The 11,263-nt window shown below is 34.3% G+C and overlaps 2 protein-coding genes across 9 annotated transcripts in view; one reads left to right on the top strand and one right to left on the bottom strand.

The window, feature by feature from the left end:
- Positions 1 to 523: 523 nt before the first annotated feature.
- rprd1b (regulation of nuclear pre-mRNA domain containing 1B) overlaps positions 524 to 11,263 on the top strand; it is a 46,743-nt gene continuing 36,003 nt past the window's right edge. For all 8 annotated transcript variants that reach the window (XM_087305134.1, XM_087305131.1, XM_087305128.1 and 5 more), the window contains exon 1: positions 524 to 565. The gene's annotated coding sequence lies outside the window, so the exon portion shown is untranslated. The remainder of the gene's footprint in view (positions 566 to 11,263) is intronic.
- tti1 (TELO2 interacting protein 1) overlaps positions 6,124 to 11,263 on the bottom strand; it is a 23,862-nt gene continuing 18,722 nt past the window's right edge. The window contains exons 7-8 of the mRNA XM_087307663.1: positions 6,990 to 7,077; positions 6,124 to 6,423 (exon numbers count right to left, since the gene is read on the bottom strand). Of these exons, the coding sequence (XP_087163789.1) occupies positions 6,198 to 6,423; positions 6,990 to 7,077 (314 nt within the window). The 3' untranslated portion in view covers positions 6,124 to 6,197. The remainder of the gene's footprint in view (positions 6,424 to 6,989; positions 7,078 to 11,263) is intronic.

The following is an 11,263-nucleotide window of genomic DNA, read 5'->3' as shown; positions in this document are numbered from 1 at the left end:
TTGCCTATATTAACTTGCTATTATTTACTTCATCATAAATTAATGCATTATATAAATTAAACCTGTCCAAATTAGATCGTTCAGCAAGGCCAGCAAACGAGTATCTACTATATTATTGTCAGATAATAATGACTGATCAGCTATGACTGATTAAAAACTGTTCAGTCTATTATATGGCGATCGAAAACAATGCTCCCTACTCGGCCGTCTCGATTGCAATATTTGTGAAATAAAGTAAAGTAAACACTATAGTTTATTGTGTACAATATTTATTAATCATATATATCAAAATATATCGATGACGATGTTCAAAATGACATTAATAACATTAACATCCGTCGTAACCATATATGGTTTGCCTAGATTGTGTGTCCTAGATTGTGTGTGCCTAAAACGTGTGTGGTTCTGCGGGCCTGCAGCTGGATATTATTGGGGATTTGATCCCGTGAATTTGAGGCTGATAATTGGGCAGCCTGCAAAACAGCGTTTTTGTTGTTAAGGAAAGGGCAACATCGCTTTTCTTGTCGCTCAAAACAGCAGTTTTGAGTCTACAGCTCTTCCAATGGTAAGTAAGCCGTGTTTATTTCCATTCCGTGTCCGTTTTTTGGTTGCAAGATTGACCTGTAGGCAATTATCCTATGATTGTGTGCACGCAAACGTGGCGTCTGGTAAATCCTTTCACATTAAGAACTATATCCATATTCATAGAGTAAAAATTGCTGTAATTGCTCCATACAGCAACAATATACGATGGGAATTACTTTCATAACAATGCTGTGCAACTGTTTTTAATTATACATCACTTTCAGTCACGTGTTTACTGTTGCAAGTGTTAAATGTAGCAGGTGTGGGGAAAAAAATAATCTCAATCTCATTTATTTCTGGATTTATTGGATTTATCAATGGTATGGGCTAATTAATTTGATTACATTTTAATCTTTATTTTATTTCATAGAAGTCTGATAACATCGCTTAAAATGTGCATGTGTGATTTTTGAACCTGTTCATTACAAATATATCTGAAAATAGCATTGCATTTTTTGTTTACATTTAGTAAGTTCTCATTCTCATCTATGGTTTTATTGGATTTATGTGTTTGGAGTTTGTACAATTATAACATTTATTTCATTCAATGAAATTCTAATAATATTGTTTATAATTTATGTACAATTTGATTAGGAACATGAATATAAAGATATCAGAAGTCATTGCATCTTTTTTGTTATGCTAAAAAGGAAATCTTGAAAATATGTTTACCTACCATTTTGAAAATGCTTAAGTCATATTTTACAAACTAAAACAAAATATTACACAGCACGTTATTGTAATTTAGAGCATTTTCACACACACACAAAAAAAAACTAAAAAGTGCCATGTTTAAAGACAACTTAATAGCCTAATAATCTTATCATTTGGTGGAAAACACCTGAGCAATCACAACAAATGAAAGTATTTTGAACATTTAGGAAAGTGACATATTTTTTGTTTTATTTTATTATGTATTAATGCTAAAAGTCTAATTCATTTATTCATTTGTTTGTTGTTTTTAATTGTATATTTATTATTGAAATGTTCTTGCCATGAACATAACCTTGGTTGCTGACGTGGCATTACATGAAAAATACATTATATTACACTACATTTTGACCAATACACCCCCCAAAAAAATCCTGGTTACCTCAAAATTTAAGATCTTAAATTTGAGTGATTTTTGCAGAAATTACATTAAACCGACCTAAAATAGATAGTGGCTGTAACATGTTAACTTCTAGTTTAATAAGTTATTATAATTAACATAAAATCATACAATGTCATGACTTTTAAATTATTTTTTTTTTAAATGTTATCATACATATAGACTAAAACAAACATTTTAAAACATATTACCCTTAACCTAAAATTAACAATGCTTTTTATAACAAACAAGCAAACAAGCAAACATTGTCCAGTCCACTATGGTCCCCAAACTTACTAGTTGTACCATGGTATTTGTTGTAAAACTTTTGCCATATGGAAGTGCCCCATAAAACATGGTTACAGTTTTACTGTAAATAAAATATAAGGGCAAACAAATGCCTAACAAACGTGAAACTTGGGATAATTAGTTTCCCTATATTGGTGAGGAATGACTGCCAAAATTGACTAAAAACCTGTACCGTGCAGTTTTTCCTCACCTTTTTCTTTCACAAAGTGCTTCCCTCCCCACTTAAACTTCAAGAAATCACCTATTTCTTTACTCTAATCTCTTATTTGCTTGTGTCAAGTGCTTTGACTCTTTATGGTATTTTTAATTTTGTTGTATGTTTGATTAATAATTTGTATATATTTACTAGCTTGTGAATAGTAAATATTTATTCTCAATGCCAAACACACACACACACACACAAAAGTATTTGGTCGTGATTTATGTTTTTTTTTTTATCGTTTGTATTTATATACTAAATATTAAACATTTCAATTCCAATTCCAAATAAACTAAAAATCTTCACCGTGCCGTTTTTCCCGCCTTTTTCTCTAATAAACTGCTTCTCTCCCCACTTAACCTCAAAAAATCACCTCAATTCTTCATTACTTCGTCTTTTCCATTTGCTTTGTCGTCTTCAGTGGCGGTGAATCCCTCTAACAAAGCTTGTGTCAAGCGCTTTGACTCTTTATGGTATTTTTAATTTTTTTTGTACATTTGATTAATAAATTTGTATATATTTACTAGCTTGTGAATAGTAAATATTTAATGCCAAACACACACACAAACAAAAGTATTTGGTCGTAATTTATGTTTTGTTTTGTTTTTTGTATTTTTGTTTGATCATTTGTATTTATACTAAATATTAAACATTTCATCCCAATTCCAAATAATGCATAATAATATTAAGATTCTGGGATGAAACACAACTTCATTTGGTCCCTTGTATTTTTGTTATATATGTTTATTTTTGTAAAGATTACACATCTTTCACAATGCTAAAAAACTATTAAATTAATCATTCTGAAACATTCCATAGGCTATTATTGATTTAGAGAACATCTGTATTCTGTCAGACAGCATCATTTTATATTGTAATTTATATTCTGATACGAGAATCTAAAACTATATAATTAGCATATATTTTGTCGATTATTGAAGGATGATATGCTCGATATTATAATAAACTAACTAAAAATCTTCACCGTGCCGTTTTTCCCGCCTTTTTCTCTAATAAACTGCTTCTCTCCCCACTTAACCTCAAAAAATCACCTCCATTCTTCATTACTTCGTCTCTTCCATTTGCTTTGTCGTCTTCGGCGGCGGTGGATCCCTCAAACAAAGCTGATGTCAAGCGCTTTGACTCCGTAATGATGTTTCTGCTCTTATCAGAAGCGGCCGGGAGGAAATTGCATTAAGGCCGCATATGGCGCACGTTTAGCCGGCCGCCTAGACGCTTGGGCCCGGTGAATAATAGCGGCTCTGTCAGCCCTGGCAGCAGGATAAATAGCGGAGTACAGTGCAGATAACATGGAGGCTCGCTAACACAAAGCATATGAGGCAGCTTTAATGCGACTCTCACAGGAGCCACATTTATTATCAGGCTGTCAGGGGAGAACCGGCGACCACACCGACCGGACTCAACCAACAGCCGAATTCACAAAAAAAACATCTTAAAGAGATAGTTTACCACAACAAAATAATTCTGTTATCATTTAGTCAACTTACTATTTAGGCCATACTTGTTTCAAGCCTTTCCAAGTACTGCATGGTTTGTGGCTGGAAGATCATCTGCTGTGTAAAAATATGCCAGAATAGTTGGCGGTTCATTCTGCTGTGGCAACCCCTGATAAATGAGAAACTAAGCCAAAGGAAGATGATTTAATGTTTCAAGCTTTGTGTTTTAACAGAAGAAACGCATAAAGAAGATATTTTGATTAAAGTTGAAAACCTGTAGTGACACAGTGGCGCAGTAGCTGTCGCCTCACAGCAAGAAGGTCGCTGGTTCGAACGTCGACTGGGTCAGTTGGCGTCTCTGTGTGGCATTCGCGTGGGTTTCCTCCAGGTGCTTTGGTTTCCCCCACAGTCCAAAGACATGCGGTACAGGTGAATTGGGTGAGGTAAATTGTCCGTAGCGAATGAGTGTGTGTATGGATGTTTTCCAGAGATGGGTTGCAGCTGGAAGGGCATCCGCTGTGTAAAACATATGCTGGATAATTTGGCGGTTTATTCCGCTGTGGCGACCCCAGATTAAAAAAGGGAATAAGCTAAAAAGAAAATGAATGAATGAAAACCTGTAACCATTGACTTTCATTGTATTTGTTTTACTATGGAAGTCAATGGTTACAGCTTTTCAGCTTTCTTCAAACTATCTTCTTTTGTGTTCAACAGAAGAAACTCATGAAGTTTTGGAAACACTTGAGGGAGAGTATATTGTGAATAAATTAAATTATTTGGGCAAAAAGTAGCTCCTAAAATTCAAAAAATAAAAAAATAATAACTTGTATCTCAGTCTCAAAATTTATGACTGTATTCACAAAACATCTTAAAGATATCTCTCACTCACCCAAAAAAACGTTATGTCATCGACATGCCTATTCACTTGTTTCAAGCCTTTAACGATTAACAGAAAAAAGAAATGCATAAGGAAGATATTTTGATGAAAGTTGGAAACCTGTAACCATTGATTTCAATAGTATTTGTGTTTGTATGGAAGTCAATGGTTACAGGTTTTCAGCTTTGTTAAAAAAATATCTTCTTTTGAACTCAAAGTTTTGGAAAATCTTGGTGAGTAAAACGAGAATAAATTTGAATCTTGGAGTGAACTATTCCTTTAATACAAAAAGTAGCTTCTAACTTTTAGAAAAATAATAACATATTTTTGTCTCAAAAAATAATGAACAAATAATAATTATTATTATTATTATGAAACACTGCAAACTATTTTATTGTTTAAAATGTATAACAATAATATTTATGGCATCCTGGCAGAAATAAACAACTCATAAAAACAATACTTCTGAAAGTATTTTCCATAAGTTTCCATAATAATAAATCATTATTTTAGAAAAGTAGCAACTCAATTATTATTGTGTTTTGGCAGAAAAAGGTCATTTACTTTCTTAGTATTTATGCTAATTTATTTTTAATGACCTTTTTTTCACAATTCCAAGTAAACCTTAAAATAAAATAACGTTTTAGATCATCCTGTATTTGTTTATAATTCATTTGAAGTAACAGTAAATATAATAACATTTATATTTAGTCATTTGTCAGTCGTAATTTGATTTTAAGGGACAACCATTTTTCTCAATGACAAAAAAAATCGATTTATTTTTCTTTTAGAGAGAATTAACAATACTTACAATGTAAAACATACCAAAAATATATATTCTAAATGGCAATTTGACTTTTTTTTTATAAGGGACAAACATTTTATTTCTAGACAGTTTGTTTTATTATATACAAAGCAATCTGCATCGTATAAAAAAGTTAGTCGTACAATCAGTCAAAAATACTAATGAATATCAGGAGCCAAGAATAATCAGCTGTCTTAAAGGAACAGTTCACCCAAAATGAAAATAGTCATCAATTTACTCACCCTTCACAATCACACACAAGTTTGAGGTTTATTTTTCTGTTAAACACAAAAGAAGATACTTTGAAAAATGTTGGAAACTGGTAACCATTGACTTCCATAGTAGGAAAAACAAATACTATTAAAAGTAAACGGTTACAGGTTTCTATCATTCCTCAATATATATATATATATTTATATTTGTGTTGAAGAAGAAAAAAGAAACTCAAATGTTTATAACCCCTGACTTGAGGGTAAATAGTGAGTAACTGTTCATTTTTAGGTGAACTACCCCTTAAAATCTTGCATTGAGAAGTAGCAAGGAATGTTATATGTCATATGAAGCATCTGGTTCTCCATCCAGCTTGTTAAACACAAAAGAAGATATTTTGAAAAATGTTGGAAAACATTAACCATTGACTTTTGAAGGATGTTAGAAACCTGTAACCATTGACTTCCATAGTAAGACAAAACAAAGGTTTGAGGTTTCTAACATTCTTCAAAATATCTTATTTTGTGTGCAACAACAAAAAAAATCTCATAAATGTTTATAACCACTTATAACCACAACAAGGAGAGTAAATAGTGAGTAAATGTTTATTTTTGAGTGAACTGCTCCTTTAAATATAGCATTGAGAAGTACTGCCTGAAGGCCGGTTATCTGTCATGTGAAGCGTCTATATCTGGTTTCTCTGGTTCTCCGTCCAGCTCCTGCAGGAGTTTGAGGATGTTGTCAGTGAACTGGTTTCTGGGTTTGTTCGCTCCGCTCAGCTTGACAGGCAGCAGTAATGGATGAGGAGGATCATAAACTACAGGACAGTAGAGCTGATTGAGAATAAACCAGCACAGATCCGAGTCCAGATCCATCAGAGAGCGGAAAACACTGAAACACATGAGAAACCATCATCATCAATATTACTGTCAGGGGCAGGCAGAAGATTATTAAAAAAAATAATAATTATAATAAAACATGTCTTTCAGTAAAAATATCTGTATCTGCCAGGATGATTATCATCGTTAATGTAATGAATGAGGCGGCACGGTGGCTCATTGGTTAGCACTGTCTCCTCACAATAAGAAGGTCGATGGTTTGAGTCCCGGCTGGGACAGTTGGCAATTTCTGTGTGGAGTTTGCATGTTCTTCCTGTGTTGCCGTGGGTTTCCTCCAGGTGCTCCGGTTTCCCCCACAGTCCAAACACATGCGCTATAGGTGAACTGAATAAACTGAATTTGCCGTAGTGTATGTGTGTGTGTGTGAGAATAAGTGTGTATGGGTGTTTCTCAGTACTGGGTTGCAGCTGGTAGGGCATCTGCTGTGTAAAACATATGCTGTTTATTCTGCTGTGGCAACCCCTGATAAATAAGGGACTAAGCCGAAGGAAAATGAATAAATGAATTATAAATAGGAAGCAATGCTCTATTCTAATAGTAAAATGGGTGTGGCCTCACCTAAGACACGCCTCCTGCAGTCTGATTGGCTGTCGGCAGCTCAGGTATGGAACACAGGCATCTAATACATGATCCAGATCGGCATCCACTGCAAACAGACATTAAGATTAAAGACTGAACCACAGGAAAATCAGATATATTAGAGTCAAAATTATTCACACTTCTATGACATTTTTATTCATTATCAAATATTTACCAAATGATGTTTAACAGACTCAGTATTTTTTCACAGTATTTCCTAAAATATTTTTACTACTGGAGAAAGTCTTATTTATTTTATTTCAGCTAGAATGAAAGCAGTTTTATTTTTTAAGTATTTTAAAGTCAATATTATTAGCCCCCTTAGGATTATTTTATCAAAACATGGTTATAAAAACACTGTTATACAATGGCAAGTTCTGAATATGTTACTTTAAAAAAGTAATTCACTACTAATTACATCATTAAAAGTGTATTTAAAAAATTTATTAAATTGTTTTTAAAAATATATTTACATTTTTAATTGCAAAGTATAGAAACTCAGTTAATTACTTGACTAAACACAAAAAATTCAACGTATAATTCCACTACATATAAATCTCAACGCCGCATAGCAGTTAAACTATTTTAATTCTTTAAACCTGAACCAAACAGGACATTTTAGCTTTATTAAAAAATGTAAAACTAACAATAATAAACAATGTATTGTCGTAAATTCGACTTCTTATCAATTAGAAATTATCAGACTGGAGGTTTTGAATATCAGAAAATAGACTTTATTCTCCATAATAAAGCCGAGAAAGAGCAGAGCAGACCCCAGAGCATTCTGAAGTCTCTCCTGGACACTTCCTATCTCTGGTTCTCTCTTTCCAAAGTCTCTCCTGCTCCTTCTGAAGTCTCTGTGTTTTTTAACAATCTTTATACAGGTTATCTGACACACCCCTAGGTGTCTCATTTTAACTTTTAACCATTTTATGATAGGTTTTTACTCTAGGTGGTTATTCTTGGCTCTTAGCCCACTAGCTCATGTCAACAGAGATGTTACAGGTCTGTGTCAGCATCTGTTTTGACACCAGAGCATAGATGCAAAATAAGTGTTTACATACATTGTCATGATAGGATAATAACTTGATAATATGTTACTCACTCTAAGCTTCATACAAGTATTTAACATATATAATCAGTCATTCAGTCATTCTTCTGCTAGTGTTGCTCCTGTGCAGACATGCTCATCTTCCACACACATCACTGTATTTTTAACACACGCTGGCATGTTTGCTGCAAACACTACATACATTTTGAGAAGAGAAAATTAACTGCTTTACACTTAGAAAATACTTCACACAGAGAGAATAAAATCTTCTTCAATATCAACAATAATAAACACAAGACATTTAAAAACATGGACACAATATTTCATGCATGTTATATTTTAGGGCTGTGAGATTTGGGGAAAATATTTAATTGCAATTTTATTGATAAAGCGATTTTGATTTGTGATTTAATATTGTAGTCAAGCTTCAGCTCAATAATCTGTGTTGTAGCTGTTACTTAAAAGATGTTAACTTATATTAGCAAACAACTCTGAGATTGTACTTTGCTGTTGTTGCTACTAGATTGAGTGTCACTGGCAATACTTTTAGTTGACTTTAAAGCAAGATGCTCCTCATATAGCTGCCTGTGGGGCTTTTTAGGTACTGGTTGTTGTATTATCTCGTGCTGTGGCAACAATTCTACAACCGCTCTAAGAAATTACGTTCGGTGTCTGACTTTGAAACCAAGATATTTCCATATTAGGTGACGCAGTGGCGCAGTAGGTAGTGCTGTCGCCTCACAACAAGAAGGTCGCTTGTTCGAACCTCGGCTCAGTTGGCATTTTTGTGTGGAGTTTGCATGTTCTCCCTGCGTTTGCGTAGGTTTCCCCCACAGTTAGACATGCAGTACAGGTGAATTGGGGAGGCTAATAAAGGATTAATAAAGGGACTAAGCCAGGGGTCGGCAACCCAAAATGTTGAAAGAGCCATATTGGACCAAAAAAACAAAAAACAAATATGTCTGGAGCCGGAAAAAATGTAAAGCCTTATATAAGCCTTATAATGAAGGAAACACATGCTGTATGTATCTATATTAGCTATATTAGCCTACTATAAAAATGACTAAATTGGCCACAAATACATAATGAGCCTTCATGATTAAATAGCCACTGAAATAAGGTGGTTGGTGTTTATTTTGTTGTCATTAAAACACTTCAGCACAGCCTCTTGTCTTTTAGTGGTATTAATTTGATCATTTCTTCTTGCGGCCCATCAGAGTTCACATACCTGCATAAAAGCGCGTTGAATATCGGTCACATCACAGGCAATTGAGTATGCTGGCACTGAATTAATGTTTTTAAAGTTTGCAAATAGGTGTTCTAATATGTCATACCATATTTGAACGGTTTTCCATGCTTTATTATCTCCCGGTTTGTTTACAACAGCCACCTGCCTGGCATCCCGCCCTGCTGATAGAAACGTGTGTCGCAGGCTATGACGCAAATCTTCGTCGACAGAAATGTTGAAATTAAATATTAATTCTACACACTTTTACAGCATTTGAAAACGTTAAAAACGTTTGTCCTACTATAGAAATCATACTAAAACTGAAAAAATATATTAACCTCCCCCATCTTTTTGCATTTTCAAACATTTTTGAAAAAGCTCCAGGGAGCCACAAGGGCAGCGCTAAAGAGCCGCGGGTTGCTGACCCCTGGACTAAGCCAACAAGAAAATGAATTAATTAATATATTTCCATATTTCCGACATGCTGTTTTACTTTAATATTAATTCATCTATTTATGCTTTTATACTGTCACACAAAGACGGCAGTCACGCATTTGCTCTAGGTGGGGGAAGCTAAATTATATGTATTAGAGCTGCATGATTCTGGCTAAAATGTCGCGTCAAAACATCGCGATTGTTTTGCTTAGAATAAAGATCACGATTTTCTCACGATTCTGTAGATGTTAAATAAAGGTGAATATGATTTGGCAATTATTATTATTGTTTTTTTTCTCAAACATATGTTAACACAATAATAATATTATGTGTAGGTCTACTGCTTTCTATAAATAATTCTTTTCTACTTATAATAATTCTGATGTTGAATTGTGTTTGAGATATAGGCTTTTGCTTGCAATCTGTCATTGAAAACATTATTAGACCATTTAATTCACTGGTAAAATCAACATTATATAAGCTAGAGTAGTTATACTGACACTGTAAACATTTATTTTCATGCACAACTGTGTGTTCGCTATGAAAGAAAAAACATCAAATGCTTATCGCAATCATAACTCTAAAATGTGATATGATCATTTAAATGATGTGCACGCTTTGGTTACATTATCACTACTAGGTGCTGTTCATACTTCACGCGCGGCTCTCAAACGATCACTCTGTGCCACAAACTGAATATTATTTACAACTGTATTACCTGTTACTCACAGCCTATGCAGATTCTGTTCACTAAAGTAGACACACACGCATTCATCATTAAATAGGGTGCTCGCCCACCCTCTCTGTGGTAAGCTCACGGTAAGCAGCTCACGTCACGTGTGATTTCCCGGCTGCGAATACAGCATTATATGAAAACAAAAATGACAATTTTAGGTGACTTGTACCTTATAAATACAGTATGTGACTCTTTTATCATCATTTGGAGGTGTCCGCGTTGCTGAGCAACGTATGTGAAACAATGAAAAGACTCGCGCAGCCGCCTTTGCTTCTCTCCTGAACTTGAAAATATGATTGGCAGAATGCTGGATTAAGATCATCTAGGGGGTCGAATCGAGATCGCGATCATTTATCGATTAATCGTGCAGTTCTAATATATATTTCATATTGCAGCCTCTTGCGATTTAGCAACATTTCAAATCGCGATTTCAATTTCTATTAAACCCACAGCCCTACCTTATATTGACATTTATTTTATTTTTAGGGGTTTTCACCTTTTATTGATAGGACAGTGGAGATTTATAGACAGGAAACTGTTAGGAGCTGAGATAGGGGAAGGATCGAGCTCGAGCCGGGAATCGATCTCAGGTCGCCGCGAGCGCCTGGGTGCTATGTGTGGACGCACTAACCACTAGGCTATTGGCGTCTACGACATTTTTTTCTGACTCACTTCATTGTCTACTTGATAAAATAATTACTGTACTTCTCTTAAATGATCGAGACCTGTTGAATTTATGTACAGTATTTAAATAAGCACATGCAAATTTATCAGCGTTCACCACAGCGGAATGAACCACCAAC

The sequence above is a fragment of the Danio rerio genome, chromosome 23, assembly GCF_052040795.2.
Source record: "Danio rerio strain M-AB ecotype USA chromosome 23, GRCz13ab, whole genome shotgun sequence".
Lineage (NCBI taxonomy): Eukaryota > Metazoa > Chordata > Actinopteri > Cypriniformes > Danionidae > Danio > Danio rerio.
The sequence above is the reverse complement of the archived record's forward strand: the minus strand, read 5'-3'. Positions and strand labels throughout refer to the sequence as shown.